General features: G+C 38.7%; 1 protein-coding gene across 1 annotated transcript in view; it reads left to right on the top strand.

Annotated features, from left to right (window-relative positions):
- Window positions 1-27,724, top strand: part of LOC122563310 (AT-rich interactive domain-containing protein 2-like) — a 265,104-nt gene that overhangs the window by 220,292 nt on the left and 17,088 nt on the right. Inside the window, exons 14-18 of the mRNA XM_043717025.2 lie at window positions 3,781-3,986; window positions 5,826-8,197; window positions 16,924-17,120; window positions 20,299-20,437; window positions 24,022-24,110. Of these exons, the coding sequence (XP_043572960.2) occupies window positions 3,781-3,986; window positions 5,826-8,197; window positions 16,924-17,120; window positions 20,299-20,437; window positions 24,022-24,110 (3,003 nt within the window). The remainder of the gene's footprint in view (window positions 1-3,780; window positions 3,987-5,825; window positions 8,198-16,923; window positions 17,121-20,298; window positions 20,438-24,021; window positions 24,111-27,724) is intronic.

The following is a 27,724-nucleotide window of genomic DNA, read 5'->3' as shown; positions in this document are numbered from 1 at the left end:
CCACACAGTAGACCTCCAAGGTGAACGCAGTGGCTGAAAAAGTTTGAAGGAACACAGATAATGATTGCATAACATTTGTATCCAGTTAATTTTCAAATTGAAGAGATGAGACACAGAAGTAGAGGTAGGTTAATCGGCTCACTGAGTTTGCTCTGCCATTCCGTGAGATCATGACTGATCTGATGATCCTTAACTCTCCTTTTCTGCCATTTCTCCACCACCATTAATTCCTTTACTCATTAAAAGCCTGCCTATATCATCATGGATATACTTAACAACTCAGCCTTGACAGCCTACTGTGGTGAAGAATTCTACAGATTCACATTCTCTGAGAGAAGAAATTCTTCTTCATCTCTCTCTTCAATGGGAGATCCTTTACTCTTGGATTATGCCCCTGGTCCTAGATTACCTCACAAGGAGAACCAACCTTTCTGTATCTACCCTATCAGGTGCCCAAAAAGTCTTGAAGTTTTCAATATACGCTTATTTTTCTGAATTTCTTTTCATTCACTAATGGGACATGGGGGGTCACTGGCTGGTCAGTGTTTATTGCCTGTTCCTAGTTGCCTTTGTGGAGATTGTAGTGAGCTGCCTTATTGACTGCTGTAATCCATGTGCTGTAGATAGACTCTCAGTGCAATTAAGGTGGGAATTCCAGGATTTTGACCCATTGACAGTGAAAGAACAGCGACATATTGCCAAGTCAGGAGGGTGAGTGGATTGGAGGTGAACGTGAAGGTGGTGATGTTCCTGTGTATCTGCTGCCCTTGTTCTTGTTACAAGTAATCACGAGTTCAGAAGGTGTTGCCTAAGGATCTTTGGTGAATTTTTGCAGTGTGCCTTGTAGGCATACATATTGCTAACTCTACTCATAAAACAGTCCCTCCTTCTGGTTAAGCGTAAGCCTAAAGACATTTCTCTGGACAACTTTGAGTACCAGTATATCTTTTCCTTTGATGGGGAGCCCAAACCTGTTCACAGCATTCTAGCTCTGGCCTGACTAGTGCCTTGTAAAACCTTCCTACTTTTGTACTCCATTCCCTTTAAAATAAAGGCCAACATTTCATTTGCCACTGAGCTTGGATGCTACCTTTTTGTAATTCAAGGATAAGAACTCCAAAATCACACTGTTCCACAGCTTTCTGCAGTCTTTCTGCATTTAAGTAATATTCAGCTCTTCTGTTCTTCCTGCTAAATGCCATAACTTCACATTTTTTCCACATTATATTCCATTTGCCAAGATTTTGTCATCAACTACTAGATGACAGAGTTGAGGTAAGGGGGCATTGTCAGGTTGGCAACTTGTAATTAGTGGCATGTCACACGGATCAGTGCTGGGGCCACAATTATTTACAATATACATAAATGACTTGATGACGAAGGTGATAGTTCTACAGTGAAGTTTGCAGATGACCCCAAAAATGAGTGGGCAGACAAGTGGTGAGATAATACAAAGGCTCTACAGAGGGATATGGACTTGCTTAACCTGTCCATATCCCTCTGTAGAGCCTTTGTATTATCTCACCACTTGTCTGCCCACTCATTTTGGGGTCATCTGCAAACTTCACTGTAGAACTATCACTTTCATCATCAAGTCATTTATGTATCTTGTAAATAATTGTGGCCCCAGCACTGACTCGTGTGACATGCCACCAATTACAAGTTGCCAACCTGACAATGCCCCCTTACCTCAACTCTGTCATCTAGTAGTTCACCAATCCATGCTAAGATACTACCTCCGACATCATGAGCTCTTATTAATTAGCTTAATGTGTGGCATCTTAAATCCAAATATATTACATCTTCCACTTCCTCTTCATCTATTCTACTTATTACCTCAAAGAATTAAATTTATATAGTGATGTTTCTCACATCCGTATTAGGATTACTTTTTAAAATCCATATTTATCCTGGATTTGTGTAAATAAGACAAGACATAATGTAAGATCTGAGGAAAGTAAGGACTGCAAATGCTGGAGATCAGAGTTGAGAGTGTGGTGCTGGAAAAGCGCAGCAAGTCAGACAGCATCCAAGGAGCAGGAAAATCGCGTTCGAGCATAAGCCCTTCATAAGAAATGAGGTATTTAAAATCTGTCAGATTATACAATATTCAGTAATGTAGTAAAACTTTTCAGAAACACCCAGGCAGACATGTAGAGTCATAGTCAAAGTCTTCAGCACGGAAACAGACTCTTTGTTCCAACCTGTCCATGCCAAACATAATCCCAAACTAAACTAGTTCCACCTGCCTGCTCCTAGCCCATAACCCTCCCAACCTCTCTCTTTCGTGTATCCATCCAAATGTCTTTTAAATGTTGTAACTGTGCTCACATCCACTACTTCCTCACCAAGAATGTCCCATACTCGAACTACCGTTTGTGTAAAAAGAATTGCCCACATTTCTTTTTTTTTAAATCTCTCTCCTCTCATCTTAAAAATGTGCCCCTAGTCTTGAAATCATCCATCCGAGGGAAAAGGCATCTACTTATGACCCTATCTACACCCCTCATGATTTTATAAACTTATATAAGGTAAACTTTTATATAACATCTCAACTTCCTACACTGGGGTGAAAACAGTGTCAGCCTATCCAGCCTTTCTTTATAACTCAAACTTTCCATCCTGAGTATCATCCTGGTGAATATCATCTTAACCCTCTCCTGCTTAATAATATATTTCCTGGTATAACTGGACAACCAGAACTAAATGCAGTATGCTAGAAGAAGCTTTCCCACTGTCCTGTATAACCTCAACATGACTTCCCAACCCCTTGGATCAATTAAATTTTGGAAAACAGAATACAGAGGGGCATTCAATTCACTTTTAAATTGGTTGCAGGACAGAACCTTGGGGATATAGCACACAAATCTTCGAAGGTGAAAGGGGATACTGAGAAGGATTTTTGAAAAGCATATGGGATTCTTGGTGGTTAGTAGCAAGGAAAATATAAAAATGCAAGGGTGCTATTCTAAAGCTTTGCAACAGCACCATTAGGCTTCAACTGGAATATTTTGTTCAATCCTTGACATCAAAACTTTAAGATGGAGAAAGTGAAGACTGCAGATGTTGGAGATCTGACTCGAAAAGTGTGTGCTGGAAAAGCACAGCAGGTCAGACAGCATCTGAGGAGCAGGAGAATCGATGCTTCGGGCATAAACCCTTCATCAGGAATGCGAACTTTATGATTGCCTTGGAAAAGATGCAAAAATGATATACTAGATTGAGTGATACCAGAATGAGGGGTGTTAGTTATATAGACAGATGAAAGCAGATAGGATTGTTCCTCTTGGAACATAAAAGGTTATAAAGAGATTATGTTCAAAATCAGAACTGTTTTTGTTGGGGCAGCTGAGCAGAACCCTTTTGCTGTGGCAGAAGAGTCAGGAAGCAGGAGAGGCAAGTTTTAAGTAATTAGAGAAAAAAAAAATTAAGAAACCATTTCCAGTGAGTTAGTGACCTGGAGTGCAGCTCCTGAAAAGGCAGGGGAGGCGAATTCAGTACTACCATTCCGAGGGGATTGGATGAGTTCTTGATGGGAAAAACTTAAGGCTACACGGAAAGAGCAGCAGAATGGATTTGGGTTGGACTGCTCTGCTAAAAGCTAGATCAGACTTGATGGAGTTAATGGCCTCCTCTGCTGTATCATTCTTTCTAAGTCCGTTCCTGTGTAATCTTGTCCACCTTGTGTTCAACCAATATAAATGCAGAAAGGAAGCATGAAGGAAGGGGAGGCACTAAAATGCATTCATTTTAACGCTTTTCTATCTTTTTATGATATAGATTGACTTTTCCTAACCACACAATAAAGAAGATTGAAGATGCTGGTGCTAATGGGCAATCACAATTTCATGTGGTTGGGATCAAGCGTAGAGTTGTACCTCTTCCTGTTGGAACATTTCAACAAGAACAGCAAACACCAAATAATTCCTTTGTCACAGTGAAAGCAAGCTCTGCTTCCAGTACAACAGTGAATTCCATTGCTGTTGGTAAGAAAAAGGATTGGCATTTTCATTTTAAATTCATTGTATAAGCTTCCTTTCAGTAAAATAAATGCAGATGCACTGATGTAATTTTGTCCACGCTTTCAAAACATTTGTGGTTGTACTGAACATACACTCCTCTTCATGCACCAAGGAATGGCTGCAATGGTCCAAAAGAATTTTACTTGATTAACTTGAAGCATTTTCATTAGATGTGAACTATAGGCACTACTGAGGAATTTCCACTTAATTTGTATACTGACCCTGCAACCTGCATTTAGTTCAAGTGCACTAACCTTACATTAATCGACAGTCACCCCTTTGAGTTGGCTTGTGAGGAGTACTGTGGTTTTCCTTAATTTAGAAGCAGTTGGGAACGTTACTGTACTGTATGTATAAATTATTTGCTCTTCCTCTACCCCTCACACTGCTTTACCTTTATCAGAAGGAAAATGTAAAATAAATTTTGTTTGATAATCAGTTAGTTTTTGGAAGGTATAAATAGCAGAGCCAGGTGGGGCAAGGGGCAGCAAGTGGATGAAAAATATTTGAATTTTTTAGAAGACATTTAGAAGGGAAATGGTAATTTGGTCTTTATTGAAAATAGTTAGGAGTATATGATTATGGAGATCTTGTAATTGTACAGGGCTTTGGTGAAATCACTGTGTACAATTTTGATCTCATTACACAAGATTGCTATATTTGTCTTGAAGGGAAAGTGATGACAATTAATTGGATTAATTGAGAGGATTTGAACAATCCCACAAACAATGGATCAGATCTGTGAAGTACAGTACTATCATATCCTGGTGACAACTAATGAAAAGAGGAGAAGGTTGTGATTTTTGAAAGCTATTCTGCTAGGATATTGCTGCAGGAGGTTTCCAGTGCAGTGACTTTGGCCAAACTATTTTTACCTGCTTCATTAATGAACTTCCGCCTTCAGCATGTTCAGAAGTGAACAGTTTGCTGATTACTATGGAATGTTGTGTACAACTTGAAACTCCTCAGAATCAAAATCTTGGAATTCCCTTCCTCAGGGTTTTGTGGGTCAACCTAGAGCACGTGGGCTACAGAAGGCTTCTCAAGGACATTTAGGGATGGGCAATAAATGACAGCCAGCCAGTAATCCTGTGAGTAAATGTTTAAAAAGTCAGGAGTGTGACGGCACACACACCTGAACTGTAATTGCCTGGATGAGTGTGGCTGAAACAATATTTGAAGCTTTGCACGATCCAGAGCAAATCAGTCCATTTAAGTAACACCCAGCTAGCACGATCACATCTTCCACTAAATTCCCACAGTGTAATGTACGCTGTCTTTAGGATGCACTGCATCTACTTGCCAAAGCTCCCATGATAGCACCTTCAGGTCACGTACCTTTCCGTGATGGAGGTAGAATGCCATATTTTCTCCAATGATGAGTGAAATAAATGAAATGCTTTCCCTAACAGCACTGTGGATGCCCCTACACTGCACGAACTGCAGCAGTTCCAGAAGGTATTTCACCACCAGCATCTCATTGACAATTAGATTTGGGCAATAAAACTGCCCTTGCTGGTGATATTCGAATTGAAGCATTCTGGAATGAGAAGTTGTCCGTTGAGGAGAGATTGCATAGAATGGGCATGTATTTGAACTTTATAAAAACAAGAAGTGATCTCACTAAGGTATTAGCAATAGAAGTAAATGAAATGAGAAGGATGAATAATTCTTAGAACTATTTTTTCTTTTCATTACTGTTGGATTAGTAGAAACTGTTCAGTTTTAACAGTATGCTATGACAATAAGGTTTTTATATATGTATGTTTGGCTCTTAACCAGTTATCTTTTTCTTGTTTCTAGGAATGACGGTATCTAGCCCAACTGTTCAAATGCACAGAGCCCTCACATCTACAAGTCAACCAGTCACACAAATCCTCTACACAACTCAGACCCAGAACATAAGCCAGCTGCCTCCTGGAATAAGTACTCCCGCCCAGCAACATCAATACTGTACAATTGCAAGCAAGGTGCCCATAGCCACTGGAGGGATACAAGCTAGTACTATCCAAGCGACTACTGTTCATCCAAATTTCCATTCTGCAGTAACAACAGTTGTTCCTGGGAATACTGTAATGCAAATGGCAGCAACCAAAGTCACCACAGCAGTGCAGCTGCCCACTGTGACCACCTCTGTTCATCTTCCTCATATTGCAGTTACTCACCAATCCCTTGCTGGACATCAGTCTGTCTGTTCAACGACAACAGTTCCTGTTCTCCGTCAAACACTGCCTAATGCACAGTTTGCTTCACGAATACACCCTATTACAAGTGCTGCCATAGTTTCTCAAGGACAGCTTATCCAACCTCCCACTGCCCAACCTGTGCAAGTGCATCTTCAGTACACGGCAGCTCCCACTGCTGTTGTATCTGCCACTGCTGTCCAGCTGCCAAGCAGTCAGCCTTTTACTATAGGCAGCCACAACGCTGTTTCTTCTCAGACGTTTCAAAATATTAGTCCAACACCATTGACTATTGTCAGTAATTCCACCCAACAACAAGCCCAGCAAAGTGTCCAAGTGATAGTTGGACATCAAGGTCAAGTTTACCCTGCTAGTTTTCATCAGATTGTGCTAACAAATCAAGGTGGAATTTCTTCAGCCCAATTGCCACCACCCACCCTAGTGAACACCAGTACCTGTGGGCCAGTGCTTTCTGTTCAACAGTCTCCCATTCAAGTTCATGTTCAACAGCCTTCCGTAGGAAGCACTCAATGCAGTACTAGTGAAACCAGTGTAATTAAACAGTTACTACTTCCAAAACCACCACCTCATTCCCAAGCAGGTAAAATCCTACTTCCTGTCCCTCAAGTGTCATCTTCAGTTACCAGGGCTCAAAGTCCACAGGTTGTTTATCAAATGATGGCCAACACTGTACCTAGTGGTAGTGTTCAAACCCAGTCTCAGCTGGTTGTAAGCCAGTCAAACTTACAAATCCTACAGCCACACGGAGGCCTACAAACTGTACAAATTATTCCTGGCCAATTTATTTCTACCACCAGCCCCAGCACTATTCTCCAGGGATCACCTCTCAACCAACAAGTTACTGTCACTGTTGTACCGAATACCAATTTAACCAACACACATGTGACACAAGTAAATACAAATCCTGTGAACAGTATTTCTGGAGAACACAGTGCAAAGCCGGTCATCAGTACCCATGTTATCCAGTCATCACATGTTCCATTCAACCAAAGCAACACAAAAATCGATGAGTTTGAAGGAGAGAAAAACATTGGTCAGAAAGCTGAAGATGCTACAAAAATGCTCAGTTCTCAACCTCAAGAACAAACTATTGGACTGATCGAAAATTCTTTCTTGGGTAATGCTTACAGTGCAAGCAATGGACACCTAAATGGAAAAGTTGATCAGACTGGGATGCTACTTAATGGGGAAAGTAGGAAGGAGAACCCCAGCTCAGGGATGAATCATTGTGGTTTCATGGAAAAAGCATCAGCTTTCCAAGACTCAAAAGCTGGCAGTGGAGCAAACTTGACAAATGGGGATCAGATTTTAGATAAACCTGGTGCAGCAGAGATGAAAAATGTTTTAAAAAGGCCTTTGATGAATGGAGACTCTGATTTTGCTAAAGGTGATCGTTCACACATAGGGAAGGATGTTCCTAATGAGAAATCTGTCACACCTAACCATTTAGGGAATGGCGAGATTCTTAATCAAGAGCACCAGGATGCAAAGTGTCACCCGGATGGTGAGAATAGTCAATCGGGAAAAATGTGCAATGGACCTTCTTCAATTTCCAATGTGAAATCACATGCACACACTACAGTAATAGTACCAAATCCTACAGTTCAGCAAGCACACAGGAACTCTGTATTAACAAGTGGAACTGCAGCAGTCACTTTTAATGTTACTTTGCCTCAGTCTCAACATAATGGCAATATTGTTGTACAGTCCAATCCTATAGAATCTTCACAAATGATCATCTGTCAGAGCAACAGTACACTTTCTGCTTCAAAGCTTTCCCCAAGCGAAGCTCAGTCATGTCGACAAGCCATCAAAAGGCCTGGTGATGACACAGCTGGTGTTTCCATGGCGGGTATCCCAAATAAAGTAGGAGTGAGGATTATGACCGTTAGCGATCCAACAAAAGCTGGGAGCAACACCATGATGGTAGCTGTCCCTGCTGGAGCAACCATTAATACAGCAACAATAGCAGTAAGTATGTCTTTAACTTTGGCCAAATTAAATTGTTCAGAAGTGATTTGAAATTCTGTAGGCATATTTTGAATACTTAAGGAAATTCCAGCATGCTTTGGATTTATTATGCACAACGTTTGAAGCAGTTGCATTGGGTTTTAAGAAAATTGTAAATAAAATTGGTCACATTCTGATAGCATGTTTAAGAATTAATGGAGTACTTTTTTTTAAAATGCAATAACTCTGGAAACCAAACTCTAGTCCAAAACATCTGGTGGTGAGAACTAATGAAAACTTAGAGAAACATGAACTAAAATGAGAGAATCCAAATTTATTTTAACCAAATATCACCACCTTCTGGGTAACAAAAATGGTTTTTTTCCATCTTCATTAAAACCCCTGCTCCTCACCTTGAATCTGTGCCACTATGTTCTGTAATTGAAACAATATCCATATTAAAAAGTATACACAATAGTTTTTTCGAAGGAATGAATATCTCTTGCAGTTTTTTAGTTGGCTTACCAGTTTGCATATATTGCAACAAACTTATTTCAGAAATTCTTGATTGTCTGTGGATTGTTTGGGAACCTGAAAGCCACTGTACCAATGTAAATGCATCCTTTCTTCAAGGGTAAATGAAGTGGATAGAGGGGGCTATTAGTTTAGTTCAGAAATATAGTCTGGTTATATTTAAAAAAAAAAACACTATGCTCAAAGAATCTGAGGACAGGAACGTTTGGAATGTGGGAAATTTGTTCACATCGTGTTACTTTTAATGATACAGTGCAGACCTGTCTGCCCCTGGAATATCGGGTTGTCAGTATTAATTAGTATCAACATATATGTCTTTAAGGTAGCCTCCATTAGAAGCAATGCCATGCAACCAAATTGTTTCCCCAGAAAGTCTTGTTTCAGAAAACTATCTTGGAAATAAATGACAACAGTTTATGTAAATAGTGTTTTCAAAGTTTTTCAGAAAATGTGTATCATGAAGTCTTATTACAAGTATATAAGGCAAGATAAAATCTATAAAGAAAAATTGATTTCTGTAGTTATTTGGAGAGAGAAAACTGAAAAGCTATTTAGTATGCAGTTAGGCAAATCGCATCTCCAATATAGGAATAAGATCTGTTTTGTATACCCTACCACCAATCTTTTTCTGCTTATTCAATGCTTGTCATTCTGAATGAAAGCGAATAGGTGATTGGATATCTGCTAATCCCAACAAATATGGTGAACAGATTTCCCAGATACTGTCGATGTTTTGGATGTTTACAGCAAATTCAGTAGGGACCTGTGATTTGGAGATGGTAAAAGACAGTGTAATGAAATTTGTCTTGCCATCTTAAGGAGTTCTTATTGGCAAAGAACATCTGTGGTTCTGTATTGTCTTTCTGAACTATGGTTGGATGTTGTAATATGTATAGTTAACACACACTTAACTCTGGGTTGGATGCTTTCTAAAACTTATTTTAAATTTCAAAGCGATGCCAGATGTCGTCTTGTAATGACAATTCTGTGTAAGAATTACAAATTTGAATTTGCTAAAGATTGTAACATACAGCTTTGCCCACTGCATACTGCAGCTATGCAATATTTGAGAATTCAATGGGAATAGATTAAAATAGTCACTAACTATATGTGGAGAAAAGAAATGTACAGCATAACTCTGACTATATAAGCACTGTTGTTCACTATAGTTTCAGTCAAATTAGAACGTATGTCAAACCCAGAAGTAGTGGTTGTTGGTGGCAACCAGAAACTGAAGTTTCCTGATTATACTGTCAGTGGGGCAGTTAAATTGAACACAGTCTTGTCCACTGATTTCCAAAGTTTGTTAATGATCAGCAACTTAAATCCTAAAGAATAGAATGTGTGTAACAAGTTTTCAGAACGTCCTATGATTGTAGAGAGAATACACTCCTTAAGTGAACTAATATTTGTCATTTACAAAATATCTTGCAAAGAACTGTAACAAACACTACATTGGACAAACAGGCAGCAAACTAGCCACCAGGATACATGAACATCAACTTGGATCCCATTTACCAGCCCCTGAGAAAAAGAACAGGAATTGACATCACCAACCCAAGAAATTTCAAACATATAAATAGAAAGCGGGCTACACCACCAGTGCTTCACTGAAGCAGTTACCTAGTAGGGTGACAAAATGTCTGAAAACAGACCTTCCGGCTCAACGAGCAAACCTACATCCAGAACCTCAACCTGAGCTACAAATCTTCTCAAAACTCGCTAACTGATATGAATGTCTCAATATGGAAATGGTAATTTTCATAAGTAGATGTTTGGTTTTCTGTCATTAAACTCTCAAATGATGTTAGACTTTCATTTTGGGGCTGTTATAGCCCATAGAAAGTCAAAAGTCAATCTGGAACACCGTTTCCTGCCCCATAGGCAAAGCTGCAGATATATTCCTTACACATTTTTCAATATATTTTTGCTGGACATGACCGAAGAGTGACAATGGAAAAATGAAGTGCACCCACTCTAAACACACAGTGAAGCCTTTGTGGCTTGTTACTTTAAGGGAATTTAAATCTATCCAAGTTGCTGGATAATCTCCAATGGCTTTTTTCTTTTAAATACAAATATCTATGTTTGTTTCGGTCTTTCCTCTGAGGTAATTTTTAATGTTCTCTTTGTAGTTCTGTCCTATACGGCAGTATTCTGATATAAATGGATCACCTGTGCTATCTCAAGGTTTGTGTGGGTTGAACTCTTGTGGATTAATTCAAATCCCTTGGTAGTTCCAAATAGGTTATCTTGTAAAAGAAACAAGGGGCACTTGGAATCCATAAGACAGACAAGGGATGACTTTTAGCACACCAAGCACACTCACACCTTCAAATGCTGATCACAGCCTAGCATCAAACATGTGTAATATGAGTCTAAAGATTGCAATAGCCAATGCATTATTACAAGATTATTTTTTGTCCACATTGATAAGAGTTTGAACCAGTGCCATACTCGACCCAACAGTCACTGTCCATTGGAATTTAAATCCTTCCTGCAGAGTTTGTCCCTGTCACTATCTGGATTTGGAAAACCCCTTCAACACGGCTCTTTTTCATATCAGTAATTGAATCTTCCCTGTAGCAGCTGGCTGTATACAAAGACAGTTTTGAAAATATGGCCAATGACAAAGGTCAGCTGATGACAGTCCTTGAGGTGTCATCATTTACAGTTTTAACTGCATTCAGTGTTAACCTCCAGGGGCCAATTTTTTATCCACAGTCTAATTTACTGGGAGTTTTTGAGAGCTGCATTTTTTTTATTGTTACTAGCTCATGTAATAATTTCTGTATTTGTGTTGACATATATGGGCTATTTGGACTCTGAAGCAGAATTCATCAATGTTCGCAATTGTTACCAATGCTTCATTAAACTGAATGCAATTGCACAACATGCTTGGAAAGCACTAGTTTCTGTGCACAGTATTTTTAAAATGGTAGAAGACCACAAGAGAAACTTTATTTCAAATATAACTCACACCCGTCACACAAAAAAAATCTATCACCCTAAAGATGGCTTCCGCTTACTGGTGAAGTCACAGCTAATGTGTATCCGTCGCACGGACACAAAGCTGGAATGTGATAATCAGGCAGTTAAAGCCCCATTTACTGCATCATGGATCGTAATGTCAAATTTAAATTAAAGACAATCTTCTTTCACCTTACACCTCTTCAACAAATCCTACTTGTAGACTTATCATCCCCCATATCTACTGCCCAGCAACCACCTTTGCAACCCCTCCATTCCATACCCCACTCTGCAGACTCCCTCTTCCTCAACACTTTTGCAACTGCCTCCTCACTATCCTGCTGTGGCAGGCAAAATACCCAGCCTTGGCAGCAGTTGGCTTCATTCTGGATGCAAAAGGCAGTCCCCAGTCTTTTCTTCAAAACTTGCACACCCTCCACACACTGTGCGCACTCACTCTTATAGAGATGATTTTTCTCTGGTCGGTCCATGAGAGAATTGTCCCAGACATTTTGACAACTTTAAGGATAGACTCATCCACCATATTAATGTATTTTGAGGACTTGTGCCTCTATGTTACAAATCTTCAATTATAATTTATTACCTATCAGCAGACTGTATTTTCCCATTCCCACCCCACATTACCTTACTCAATAGACACTGCACGTGATGTTTGTGGGGGACGTTATAGTTAAGTTAAATCCATCCCCTTGGATAAGGAGACTGAATGAATGGCAGCTAAATGTCTGATGACTCAAGTTGGATGTAACATAAGTTGTCAAGTGGAGATAGTGTCTCCTAAGTGATTTAAACAGGTTAAATGAGTGGGCAAAAATTTGTCAGATAGAATGTAATGTGAGTAAATTTTGGTGGGAGAAATGGAAAAGTAGTATATTGGTTAACTGGAGAGTGATTGCAAGGCTCTGTACTAAAGGATCTCTGTCCAGGTACATGAGTTGCAAAGTTAATATGCAGGGACAGCAAATTATTTGGAAAGCAAATGGAATGTTGCCATTTACTGCAAGGGGAATGGAATTATGTTAATAAGAATTTACCCCTTTTTTTGTAGTTTTTGTGAATTATAGCCTTCACAATCGAACCACTGGTATCTGGGCCCTTAGGTCTGAGATGACAATCGGATTTTAGTTTCTGATGCTTAGTTGCCCTTTAAATTAAGTATTGAATTCCAGATTGTAAAGTACTCCTTTGCTTGCTGTCTTTCTGTTTGCTACATTCACGTTCTGAGCAGTTTCTAGTTTGATTCAGTATGCAGTAGAATTCGTTTGAGGCATTTTTATAGAATTTTATGAATTTCTAACCTGTCAGATTTCAACAGGAAAACCAGCCTAAATTAATTTAGGCTTTAAAATCTTTTAAAATCCTAAGGCACTTCACAATGCATTAAAGACAGAGTATGACACTGTACCACATAGATAATGTTAGTTATCAGATGACCACAGTCCAAGAGATAGGCTTTAGTGTTTTAAAGGGGTTGGAGTATAATAGAGAAAGAAATCTAAAGTGCAGAGCCTAGGCAACTGCAAACACAACCACAAATAGTGAAGCCATTTAGAATCAGGAATATTTGAGGCCCAAATTAGAAGAACACAGATCTCAGAAGATTGTGGGAGGTGATTAGAGAGATGAAGAGGGCTAAGGCTTTTGAGGGATTTGAAAAGAAGGATGAACATTTAGGTTCATTGGATCCAGAATTGGCTGAATGGCGGGAAGAAAAGGGTGATGGTTGAGTGGTGTTTTTGTGACTTGCACTGGCTTCAGATTTGGGGCCCCTGCAGTGTGTTATATATAAGGAATTTAGATTTGAATGTAATAGGATTAATAGTAAGTTAGCAAGTGATACAAAAATATAGTGAGCCGGTAAAAAGTAAGGAGGATAGCATTAGATTTCAGGTGGTTACAGATGGGCTGATCAGTGGCAAATGGAGTTCGGTCTGGATAAGTGTATGGTGATGTACTTGGGCGGAACAAACAAAGCCAGGAAATACATGATATATTAGGAGGACCCTGAGAAGTACAGGGATCAGAGAGACCTTATTGTGAATGGCCAGCAGACCCTTAACTTATTAGGAAATGTAGATAAAATAGTTAAGACACACATGGTACACTTGCCTTATTAGCTGAGGCATAGAGTTTAAAGGCAAGGAGGTGATGCTGGGACTAAATAAAATACTGGTTAGACCGCAGCTAATGTGTCATATGCAGTTCTGGAATTCATATAGTAGCGATGTGATTATACTGGAGATGTGGGGCAGAAGAGACATTTGATAGATTGGGGTTGTTTTCCTTGGTGCAGAGGAGACTGAGGAGGAACATGTTTGAGATATATAAAATTGAGGGCAGAGACAGGAAGTAGACGGTAGAAAGGAAAAAGCATTTTCCCCTTATTGGAGGGATCAGTGACTGGGCTCATGGATTTAAGGTAAGAGGCAGGAGGTTTAAAGGTGATGTGAGAAGGTGGTGAGAATCTAGAAGGGTGATAGAGGCAGAAACTCTCTCAACATTTAAGAAGGATTCAAGACGGCATAAAAAGCTATGATATTAGAAATGTTAGGTATTTTTTCTTTACTGGTGCAAACTCAATGGGCCAAAAGGCCTTTATTTTGTGTTGTAGATCCCTATTGCTCTATCATTGATAATTGAGCATTGAGTGAATGGGACTCAGTGTCAGTTAAGACATTGGGGATGAGTTTTGGATTATCTCAAGTTAGAATGTGAGAGCTATAAAATGCAAGAATGGGACGAGATGATCCGAGGCAGTGTTAGTCCATATTAGAAATGGAAAGAAATAGTCTTAGTATTGGCATGAATAGATGATACGTTAGGCTTAATTATGACACCAAGGATGCAAACAGTCAAGTTTAGTCTGAGAGTCGCTAGGAAGAGAGATGGATCCTGTAACTAGGGAATTAAGCATGGAGTGTGGCAGAAGAAAACTGCTTTAGCCTTTCCATTATGTAGTCAAAGGAAATTTCTGATCATCTCTTACTGGGTTTCAAATAAGCAATTGGATAATTTTAGCAACAATGTGGGAGGTAAATAATGATGTAATGGAGTGATAGAATTGGGTGCCCTTGGTGTACATGCGAAAACTAATGCTGTGCTTTAAGATAATGTTGCCAGTGGCATAATGTACATGTTAAATAGAAGGGAGCTGACAAAGAAGCCAGAGGAGATATGAGATGTAACAATGTGGAAGCGGAAAGAGAAGTCATTGCATGAAATACTTGGATAGTAAAGGAAGGAAACCAGATGAGAGTAATCCCACCCTGCTGGGTGACAAAGAAGAGATTTGGAGGCGGAGGAGAAGGAGGAGGATGTGATCAAGCATGTGAAATGCTGCAGTCGTCACATAGCATATCAATGAATACAATTCCATGACTACCACATTATACTCCGAATCATCCTCATTGTCCAGCTCATTAGATTTGTTTCATCATTCAGTTACTGTGAGCAGAATGATTGATTGAATGTTGGTGCTGTATAGCCCTTGTGGAAAAGTTCAGCTTATCACTTTTAAATATGCTATATCAGAAAGAGGGTAAATGTATTAATTTCCTATTTGAAAATGTTTATTATTATAACTCTGTGTCTCTGAACCTTATCTAAGGTTGCCTTAACATCGCAAAACATTGTTTCCTCTCCTGCTTATAGCTCCTCCTGCCAGAAAATCTGCTGTCATGATATCTCACACTTGCCTAGCTTATACCATCCTCACGCATCCATTGTAACTCACCTGCAACCACTGTGACATCTGTCATCCAATTACATCTGAGTTAATCCTTTATCTGCTTTACTCTACTTTGCCCTCATAGACCTCAAACTTTTCAGCTTGGAATAAATTACTGATTTCAACATTTTGTGCTACTCTTTTTATTCTTGTGATTTTAGGTGCCTCTTGATTTGACTTGTAGTCTGTTTAGCAAATTTTTAGCACATATCTTAACATCCACATTTCAAAAGTCTATTTCCATCCATAGATCTTATTGTCTGATTTCTGAGGCATACCAGGAGAGTAGATAGAATGTCGTGTTTGATATTTGTTTCTTGTTAACACATCCTTCATCTGCACAAAATTACTTCTCGTTATCTCTATCCTTCTAACTTACATATCACATCTATCATATATTATTTGCCTTAAATAGGCAACGGTTCAGATGTGACACCATCTAGTTCAATCATCTAATGCATTCCTCTGCCATTTTTTATGCCTGTAAGTGTTAATATTCAATCTATATTCTAAACTTGTGGATTTTATCCAATCTGCATTCTTTTATAGATCTCATCTAATTCTGCAAGCCATTCTTTGTTTTCAGTGAGCACAAGTTTCTATTCTTGCCTTCAGTTTTTCCTGTGGAAGTAATCTAATCCTATGAATGTTGTTCTATGTGCAGGTTGAATAATTAAGTATATTGTAGATGCAAAAATTACATCGCCTGATACTGAAATGAATAGATACATGAATTCTGTACATTTTCACCGTTTTTAAATTGCTAATTACTTACTAGTTTAAGGATGCACTATTTCTGTTGTAAGTATGATATCTTTGTCAAGAGCTAAAACTGTGATCATAATAACGAATATGGTTGCTTTTTGGTACATTGATAGTGTTCCTATCTCTGGACCCGAAGGACCAGACTCAAATATCACCTGCCACAGAGGTATAGTATAACATATCGAAGCAGGTTGATTAGAAATACTTTAATACGTAACATAGGAGCAGATCAAGAAGAAATCATTTTGTTTGTGACTTGTACAGTAGATTCATTTTCAGCCATTTCACAGGAATGTTAGCTATTGACTGTAACTTGCTATCATGCAGTTTGGAAATATGATCTAACTTAGTGTACATTGAAACTTATTAGAGGGTATGACTTTGAGATGCTATCAGATGGATTATCATATGTAGGAGTTACCTTCCTTCAATAAGTGGCACAGGTGTTTACTATTGTTTGGATGAGAAACTTTCAAAAACTGCTGTACAGTATCGAACAATGGGAGTCCCAGCTCCCTTTACCAGGAACTTAAAATAACAGGAACATAGCTCCATCCTCACGCTTTATGTTGACCTGACCATCCTCCGTTCACTAGAACAATTACGTCAACATCTATCTGAGTCATTTTTAAAGGTATTGCTTTTATGTAGAACCTTACTTTTTTTTAAATGTGGAAGCACAAGGTTTTACAATAAGTAGCCTATAACACACTCTCTCTCTCGTTTGCAGGGGGTTCCTAAAGTGGGTTCTCCTGCTCCGTTGTCCAGTCAGCAGACAGTAACCCAGCACCTGCATTCACAACTTTCCCCAACAGTGGAGCAGTATACAGGGCCCCAGAGCTCTCAGGTACCACTGTCACCTGCAGAAACAGAGTCTACCAGGAAACCCAGCCAGAGTTTCATGTGTCTTTGGAAAAATTGTAAGAGGTCAGTCACCTATTCCAAGTGAACAATAGAACTGCTGTGTTGATTTAATCAATAAATACCTTATATTGCCTTAAATAGCAGCATGATGTTCTGCCACATTTGTTGAAGATACCTTTGAATAAGGGTAAAATCACGTTACTGCAGATGATGAAAATCCTGAAACACATGCAGAGAATACTGGAGAAACTTAGCAGGTCTGGCAGTATGTGGAGAGAGGGAGAGAGAAGCAGTTGTCATTTCAACTCTTGTATGGCTCTTCAGAAGTGAAGACAGTTCTAAAGAGTCAGGTCAGACTGGGACATCTGGTCTGCGTGGACAAATTGGAACAAAGGGTCTGTTTCTATGCTGTATGACTTGTAAATCGCACGTACTGAAAATATTAACATTGTTTTTCTCTCCACAGATGCTACCAAACCGACTGAGTTTCTCCAGCAATAATGTTTATTGCCTTTAATGAGTCATTCATGAATGTAAAATAGACAGCTTAAAATTGTTTGTCTAGATTGGATTTTTCTGAGCATAGATTTGGTACCATTGCACATTCAATGCAAGTTCAAGGTATGCATATTACTTTCTCTGTTGAACTCTGTTGAAAGGAGTATTGTGCTTTCGGAACAATATATTAGTTGTGAATTAACTGACTCCATAAAGAATGTAGAATTAAATTAATAAATAGCTTGGCCCACTGGTGGGCCATGAATTTGTAACTGTGTGAGAGGTTGTGTGTTCACATGCACATGTACAAAGTTCTTAATCACATAGTATTCTTGTGGGAAGTTGTTGAGGCCAAATCAGATATTTCCCTACAGGCACAGAGAAAATGTAGGGGTAAGTGTTGCAGCACATAATTCAACCAGCCACCATGCTCAAAATATTAAGTGGTATTATCTTATCAGCAGATTTTTTTTCTCTCTCTCTCTCACCACATTCTGAAGAATTTTTGTCTTCATTTGGATGAGGTGTTAAATTGAGGCCTTGTCTTGCTCCATCAAGATCCCATAGCATCATCAGTGACAAGCTTTGACTTTTGTCTGTCTTACAACCAGAGTTATGTTTCTAAAAACAAGCCAATTAGCTGAACATAGATAGGATCCCTATAATCAAAGCAGGTCATTCGGCCCTTCGGGTCCACACTGACTCTCCAAAGATCATCACACTCAGACCCACCTCATCCCCATAAACCCAACATTTCCCATGGCTAGCCCACCTAGCCTGCAGATCTTTAGACTCTTGAAGAAAACTGGAGAACATGGAGGAAACCCACGCAGACACTAGGAGAATGTACAAACTCCACACAGAGTTGTTCAGTGGTGGAATCTAATCTGGTCCCTGGCACTGTGAGGCAGCAATGCTAACCAGAAAGCAACCATAATATGTCTCATTATCATGTGTAGGTTCTTTATTGTGTATACAGATTGGTTGCCACATTTCCCTACATTATATAGGGACTACACTTGTGTGCCTCATTGGGGATATCCTGAGGTTGTGATCAACTTTCTGCAGGCATGCAAGACTTCATTCTTGGTCTTAGCCTCTCTGTACCAGACTGAATTACGATTTGGGCTAATAGTTGTATTTAGAAAGGCATCCTGACAGAATTAAGGATAAATACATTTTCTTTTGGAGTGCTGCTTCTAACCTTTCATGTGAAGTTCCTTATGAATCTTTATTTATTGAATCAAATTTATTGCTTGTTCATGTTCAGATTCTTCTGAAAGAGGAGAAGGACTTGTTGCAGGGAACAGTGGTATTCATATGTTTATTTTTCATCTTTCTTCTTCAATATTAACCCCCACCCCAACTCTACCTCCTAAAATCTACTTCCTGGTAGTTGTCTTCAGTTTTGAGAGACTTCATCCAACTATTACACATGTGTGAGGAGAAAGTGAGGTCTGCAGATGCTGGAGATCAGAGCTGAAAATGTGTTGCTGGAAAAGCGCAGCAGGTCAGGCAGCATCCAGGGAACAGGAGAATCGACATTTCGGGCATAAGCCCTTCTTTCCTGAAGAAGGGCTTATGCCCGAAACGTTGATTCTCCTGTTCCCTGGATGCTGCCTGACCTGCTGCGCTTTTCCAGCAACACATTTTCAGCTATTACACGTGTGTGTCTTTGGAGTACTGCGCTTGAGTTCAATAACATAAAGTTGATCTGTATCTGAGGTAACCTTGATGTCCTAACTATTTTTGGAGTTGTTTTATAGCAGCATAGAAAGAAAACATTCTGCCAATTGAGTCCATAGCAACACTCTGTTGAGAAATCTAGTCTGTCCTATTTCCATGTTCTATTCTTCTAACCTACAGGTTCATTTTCTTCCTGTGTCTATTCATTTTTGTTTGAAATTATTGCATATGAAAGTGGAGAATGTGAAGGTAATGAGTTCCAAATCATTATTACTTGCATCATAAAAGGTTCTTCCTCTTATTCCCATATATCATGCCCAAAATCTTAATTCTCTGTCCCCTAATCCTTGAACTGTCAGTTAATTGGAACAGCTTTTATCTATCTTAGCTCTTCACAAGTTCCAGTTACGGTTTATCCAACACTTTTTTTTATTTGGGGCAGCTTGACTGTTTATTTGGAAAATGTACTGGGTGAAAAATTTTGACGTGGAGCTCTGTAGACCAGATCTCAGCTATAGTGGCTGCTGGATTAGTAGTTGGTCTTGACAGTGGTGAAGCCCATATTTGGCCCGCATGTTTTCAGACTGTATCAAATAGCTACAAAAGTCAGGTTTGGTCAGAAACTTTCTTTAATATTTAATTTTCACATAATCAGCAGCTATTTGGAATCAGTTCAATGCATCCTGGAGGTAAATGGACTGTAATATTTCATCAAGCCCAATTTCATGTTTTAACATGTCAATGAAAAGGAATATTCTTCTTAGGCCTTGTCTAACAGATTGCAGACCTCAGCTACAACATGTCAGTGTTCCTGATGCCAGCTCATATCTTCTGCAAAGAGGAAGAAACTCCAATTCTGTGAGCCACTCCTATGGCAGTGTGATGTCAGATTTCCCAATTTTGTCTGCTAAAAGCATGACGTGTATAGAAGAGAAAAGAAGATTGTATAACAATGATTATTTTAATTTATAAGATGTCTTCTGTATATGGGCATATATTTAAAATGTCACAAATACTGGTCTTCAGTTTTGCTTTAACTAAAATTTACTACTTGCAGGTGGTTTGAGACACCTTCCCAAGTGTTTTACCATGCAGCTACTGAGCATGGTGGAAAAGATGTGTATCAGGGTCAATGTATGTGGGAGGGCTGTGAGCCACTTCCTCGACAAAGGCTTTCATTCATCACACACCTGCAGGTAATGTGACTTTTATTTGACAGCTAATTTCTTGATCCATTTGAAATTTATTTTTGAAACTTTGGAGAGCTGTGTCTTCATTTATAAAAGCTGCCAGTGTTTTGTTTGTTGAACAGTCATGATGGGTATAAAGAAAAGAATATGAATGGCAACGTTGACCTTCTATTTCCATGCTCTCCATATCTCCAGAGTACAATGAATGCAGTCAGTTTAAATGTTCACTGCTTTGCAGGAAGCTCATGTCAGGAAAACCCAAAACTGACTCTCCTCTTCAGATTGTCCATGCTTAAATGTGATTCTGCTTCAAAGTCCAGATTCCCTTAAATCCTTCTAAGTACTTGACCCGTCGAGTTCTTTAAATTGAAATTGTGCCATTAAACTTTGAACATTAACCATCAGAAAACAGAAGAAATATTTTATAGCCTGTGTAATTCCATTGTTAAACATAATAGGTAGTTATGTTAGCTGTACATAAGGAAGAATAAATCTAGACCAGGTATATTGTGAATTGTGATGTAGTAGCAAAGCTCTAAAGGTCACTTGGTCTATATCATAAAGTATGCACACACTCATTCTGTACGTGGAATGGCCTTTAATCCAGTTGACTAGATTTTCATATATTGAGTTGGAACTTCGGATACAAGTGACAAGTATGCTAAGTTGTCTGAGGAATAGGCAGGCATGAAATAGACTTGATTATCTATAAGCTTAAAAAAATGCTAAACTTTGCTAGCATTGGCAAAACTGAAGCATTAGAGGAGGTATGGAAGCATATAATTTCTGCAAGTTGCTGCTGTCCTGTGGATGGATGTTGAGAAGGCACCTGGCTGATTCCATCATTGATAGGAAGTGAATGGTTTCTAAATTTCTACATGGTCAAAGTAGCATTAGAGTCTTGAGAAAAGCTAATCCATTCAGGCTGCATTCAACTTTGATGACTTGGAAAGTAGTTTTGCCTATTCTGTTTGTGATATGATCTGAGATGGCCTATGAAGCTGGAAGCAAAGCAATCAGTTGGTAAATTTTAACCCTGTAAGGAAATTTTTTTAGTCAGTCATATTTCTTTCATGGATGTACATTGCCATTAAAAGTAATACTTAGACAAGCGAAAAGGCAAAATTCTCCAAATATGATATTTTTACTGCTTTTTCTAAAGATCTTCCTGGCAAGAATTAAGTGGTCAAGTTCAAAACTAATTCTCTCTCATTAATTTAACTAGACAGTCATGTAGTTCTGCTCAGTGAGCCTATATGTATATATGCAGCGTTTGGAAGTACTGTACTCTGAAAATAAACAGATTCCTTTTTATTTGGATTCTGGTACTTTTATTTTGGATGTAGAAAAATAAAGCTGAGGGTGGCGTGTGCATGTGCCTCAACAAAACAGTGCTAAAATTTCTGCCTACTATCAGGAAACCAATGATGATACTTAGAAGTAATGCAGATTTTTTTCCAGCAGCATCAATGTAGCTTTTTGTTTTGACAAAAATTGCCTTGTTGAGCAGCATTTGATGGAGAAAAGTTCATCTGAATTATAGTACATGAACTTACTCTGTTGATCAAATTTGCTTTTGTTAAAAAGCATTCTTCCTATTTAGTGTATACATTGTAAGAAAGATCTGAATTTTGGAGCATAACCTCTCATCCTGGACCATTTGGGTTAAAACTGTGAATAAGAATGTTGGTTATTTCATTTTGTTGGGTTTGAAGGAGTTAAAGTATTTTCAATAAAGCTAACTGATAGATCCCTTGGGTGTTATCATAATAAATAGATCAACATAGGCAAGTCTGCTTTGTCCTTCAATAAAAAGATGGATGATCTGTTTGAGGCCATGGTTGCACTTGCCTTTCTGCCTGCACCCTCTTGCAATATCCCTTTCCTCCATTGTAGATCAAAACTCTTCTAACTCAGCCTTGAACATATTCAGTGACCCAGCCTTCACTGCTCTTTCTGGAAAATAATTCCAAAGATGAGCAACTCTCTGAGAAAAGAAATTAATTCTCTGTCCATTTTAATTGGGATATCGCATATTCTTAAACATCGTATTGTTCCAGATTCACCAGCCAGGTGAAAGCTCACCTCAGCATCTACCATGGCGACTCCCCTCAGAATATTTTGTTTCAGTAAGATCACTTCTTGTTCTTCTACATTCCAACAAGTTCATCATAACCTACTGATTCTTCTTATAGGACAGTCCTTTACATTGCCAACAACTAGGCTGTTTTCTGGATGTCAATTACTAATGAATATGATTGTTCCTCTAAGAATTATGTGTCACTGGTCATGGATTCTGTGGCTCCTTGTGTGGTAATATGCCTGATCCTAGAACCACATCTCTGATTACACATTTAACAGGTGTTTCTGGGAGATGGAATTGGTCTGTGGCATCAATTGCTGGCATTCCTTTCTTAAGTTCCTTTTTTGTACTACTTTTGCCCACGTGTTCTTATAGAATTGTCCCTTTATACAGGAGGTTGCTCCAAGTCAGTTTCTTCTGAGCAAGAAGTAACTGTTGCTTATTAAACCTTCTCTGAATTGCTTCCAACCCTATTATATTCTTCAAGCAAAGAGACTAAAACTATACTCCAGTAATGTCCTGTGTGGTTTTAGAGTACTTCCCTAATTTTATAGATTGTTCATCCCTTTGTTGTTCCTTCTCGCTAATGTTTTGGTACTGCACAAATTTGTACCTTCCAATCCCTCTGTACAGTAGCATTCTGCAGTCTCTCTCCATTGAAATAAAATTCAGCTTTTCTATTCTTTCTGCCAAAGTGTCTGACTTACATAATACTCACATCTCCCAAATTTTTGCCTACTTATTTATGTCCGTCTGCAGACTTTTTTTTTGTATTCTCCGAACCATTTGTTTTCCTACCTATCTTTATCACCATGAGCAAATTTGGCTGCGATACAGTCATTCAAGTCATTGATATAGATTGTAAATAGTTAAGATCCCAGCACTAACCTTGTACCCTTCCATTATTTTCAATTTATCAACCTGGAAATGGTCAATTAATTTCAACTTTGTTTTTTTTTAATGTCTCCCTCTGTTAAGTGAAAAAACACAATCTGATCAACCGTGATTTTATTGAATAGCATAGCAGGCTTGATTGAATGTTCTGGATTAATGGTGCTGAAAGAACACAGCAGTTCAGGCAGCATCCAAGGAGCAGCGAAATCGACGTTTCGGGCAAAAGCCCTTGTCTGTCCAGTTCCTATTTACTGTGATAATACTCAGGATCTATCCATTCTCTACCTACAAAGTTAATATGAATCGTAATGCTTTATTGAAAATATTTCCTTTATCTCCATCACCCCAAAAAAATGAAGTATCTAGTTTTCTTATTCACATTTTTTAACCTAGATGGTCCATGGTCTGGGAAATATGCTCCAAAATTTGAGGTTTTCCTATCCAGTTGGAAATTTCCAAAATCCAGGGAATTCTTGGGTATGTTTTTGCATTTCCTTAAAACAGTGCAGTATAACAGATTAGAATGTACGCACAACTTGTTTAAATTAGTGGTTAATTGTATATTTTGAGGATAATACATTTGTCAGTCTTTTTGTTGATTATGTTTCAATAGGACAAACACTGTTCAAGAGAAACGCTGCTTATTGGACTGAAGAGATTGGAGCAGAAAGCACAAACAAGCACCTCTCAAACTGCAGTAAGGTAAGAATCCAACTGTAGAAAATGAAGTGCTCTTCTATGCTAATTGGCAATCAATGCATAAAAGTTATTTTAGATTAGATTAGGTTTCCTACTGTGTGGAAACAGGCCCTTTGGCCCAACCAGTCCACCCAACCCTTCAAAGAGTAACTCACCCAGACCCATTTCCCTCTGACTGATGCACATAGCAGTATGGCCAATTCAACTGACCTGCACATCTTTGGACTGTAGGAGCACCCGGAGGAAACCGGAGGAAACCCACGCAGACACAGGGAGAATGTCTATGTGGAGTTTGCATAGTCGCCCAAGGCTTGAATCGAACCTGGGACCCTGGTGCTGTGAGGCAACAGAACTAACCACTGAGCCACTGTGCTGCCCCTTGTTGTTAAGAAATAGGTTCATACTTTTATGTCCACCTTATGAACTATGCCCTCAATAGCATCTGAGAGTCCTACAATCAACAGTTAATTATTATTCCAACTGCATGGTGGCAGAAGTTGGTCCATGTGAACATTTCTTTTGGTGGGGTGATTTCCCTGCTGCCTGCACCAACTATCTTCTGCCACTGGATGGAGCCTGGTCAGTCTAATAATACAGTAAAGTTAAAAGTCACACAACACCAGGTGATTTTTAACTTTGTCCACCCAGTCCAACACCGGCACCTCCAAGTCAGTGCAGTAAAGGGGAGTTTAGGAGTTTTATTTTTAATATTGTATTTTGTTTCTTTTATATTTAGTGTTGCATTTTGTATTATGTTATTTCAGCTAGAAATGTAGCATTGCTCATATAAAGTACAGTGTCTCAACTTTAACTTTTTTTTGCCTGGTTGAGAAATGCCTGCAGGAACCAAAGTCTGGCAGCATTATTGATTCCAAAGAGAAATGATTATTCATTTAAAGTCATTTTGTTCACAGTTGTGATTTTCAGGAGCACAACCACAACTTTGTGAGGATTTGCTAAACTGAACTCAGTCAGTAAATTGTCATGTATGGGGAGGTAATGACTCAGTATTATCACTCGACTGTTAATCCAGAGGCAAAAGTGTGGTGCTGGAAAAGCACAATCAGCCAGGCAGCATCCGAGGCGCAGGAGGATTGACGTTTCAAGCATAAGCCCTTCAGGACTCTGAGGACCATGGCAGGTGGAATTTGAATTCAGTAAAAATCTGAAATTAAGAGTCTAATGACAACCATTGTTGATTGTCAGAAAATCCCATCTGGTTCACTGATGTCCTTTCCTTTAGGGAAGGAAACTGTCATTCTTAAATGGTCTGGCCTACATGTGAATCCAGACTCTCAGCAATGTGGTTGACTCTTAACTGCCCTCAATTCCAATTAGGCAATAAAAACCGCCAGGGATGCACTTTTCTCGTAAATGATTTTTTAAAAAATGTTTACAAATTTAACCTTTGGTGTGTTCTTTCTAATCTTACACAAAGAAAATATCGAAGGTGCATGAAAATGCAACCAATGCATTAGTTCCTTTCCACTCCATTTCTTATTAAAATCTTGAGTAAGATCCAGCAGAAATCTTTACTAAAGTTGGAACAAGATGACTTATAATTTAAATCCCAATATGATTGGTGATTTTAATTACAGAAATTGAATGGTAAACAACTGGACAATCTATTATGTAATTGTTCAGCATTGCCAACTTCATTTTAATGAAATTACTGTGAGGTGGAATAAAAATCAATATCTAATCAGTCAAAGTGTCATTTATAGAATCAAAACAGACTCTTCTATAAACAATCTACAATCAGCCAGATGCCAGTTTTCAGAGGACTGGGTATTATAGTGAATTAGGTAAGGTGATATTACCTGGTTCAGACCCATCTACTACTAGTTGGATGAAAATTAACTGTACAGACATTTATTTACTATGACTTTGAATAATCTCAGCTCATTGTACTCCATTATGTTTCCACAACTGAATAAAATTGACTCTGTACTAACCATCTCTGAGGCAACAAGTGCAAGATTAGGTAGCTGCCACTTTGGGGCAGAGTAGAAAGAATTGAAATAACAGTGCTGACCATTGTGCAAAAATCAGCCCACAACAATGCAGCTAAGTATGTTGCTTGGATTCTGCCTTCCTGACAAGTTTAAATCTGGCACCAAGTCCAGATGACCTCAGGGGTTCTGTGCCAGTGATGTTATCAAGCTGATTAACCAACCAACCATATTAAAGAATTATTCTAAAACCACAAATTAGCAAGTAGAATACATCATTTATCTTTAACTGTAAATTTTATAACATGAAATAAATTATTGGGCATACACATGGGTATTTAAAGGTGCCCATATTTTATCCTCAGAGGGAGTTAAGAGTTAACCAAATTACTATATTGAGAGTCACATATAGGCTAGACCAAGTAAGGATGGCAGATTTCTTTCCATTTGGAACATTAGTGAATCAGAGAGGTTTTTGTAACAGTTGATGGTAGTTTCATCGTTATCATTACTAATATTAGTTTTCAGGTGAATTGAATTGAATTCAGATTCCACCATGGCAGCATGTTGCCAGAGCATTAGCCAGACCTCTGGATTACCAGTTCAGTTTTTAATAACTTTTAGATGTTTCGCATTGTTCTATTTCATTGATTGTATGATATGACACGCACAGGATCTGTATGTACAGCAGGCATAATTATCACAAGTCGAATTCACTTTACTTACCATAGAAATGAGTAGCCTCCAGAAACCTTTTTATAACAACAGTTAAAGTTTAAAGGATATTGTTCTTCTGTGGATTATGGTAATTATCCTGGCATGACTGTATGACTTGGCATAATGTCCTGCTTTGTTAGATTCACACAGTCCTTTCTGAAACTCACATGTATATCTTGTTCTATATTCCATATTTTACAATTCACATAGTAATCAATAACTTTGAAAAAGTAATTTGCAATTATAGTGAATGACTGAAAAGATCACCTGAAAATATTTCGAATATTAAGACAATTATTAGATTAGATTAGATTAGATTACTTACAGTGTGGAAACAGGCCCTTCGGCCCAACAAGTCCACACCGACCCGCCGAAGCGTAACCCACCCATACCCCTACATTTACCCCTTTACCTAACACTACGGGCAATTTAGCATGGCCAATTCACCTGACTTGCACATCTTTGGACTGTGGGAGGAAAACGGAGCCCCCGGAGGAAACCCACGCAGACACGGGGAGAACGTGCAAACTCCACACAGTCAGTCGCCTGAGTCTGGAATTGAACCCGGGTCTCTGGCGCTGCGAGGCAGCAGTGCTAACCACTGTGCCACCGTGCCGCCCACCATTTTATTATTTTAATAAAAACGAGAAGTAACATTTACTTAACACTATTTCAATGTTACCTATATTCTAAACTCCAGCAATTGTTTCCTATTTAACATAACAAACAACAGAACATTTTCATCTATGACTGCATTTTACTGTTTCCCATCAGAAAGTTACTTTATTCTGCAGGAATTTGTCCAAAGTCATTCTTGGCATTTTTTTTTCCCTTCACCGGGGTGACTTCTAATCCCTGTCTCTCTTTCATGGTCTGGGTTACCCTGGAGATCACTCATAGAGTCATAGAAATATACAGTATGGAAACAAACCCTTTGGTCTAACTCTC

The sequence above is a fragment of the Chiloscyllium plagiosum genome, unplaced genomic scaffold (genome assembly GCF_037043375.1).
Source record: "Chiloscyllium plagiosum isolate Xiang-an unplaced genomic scaffold, Cpla_swu_hap1 HiC_scaffold_26, whole genome shotgun sequence".
NCBI lineage: Eukaryota > Metazoa > Chordata > Chondrichthyes > Orectolobiformes > Hemiscylliidae > Chiloscyllium > Chiloscyllium plagiosum.
Note: the sequence above shows the minus strand (reverse complement) of the source record. Positions and strands in the feature narration are given on the sequence as shown.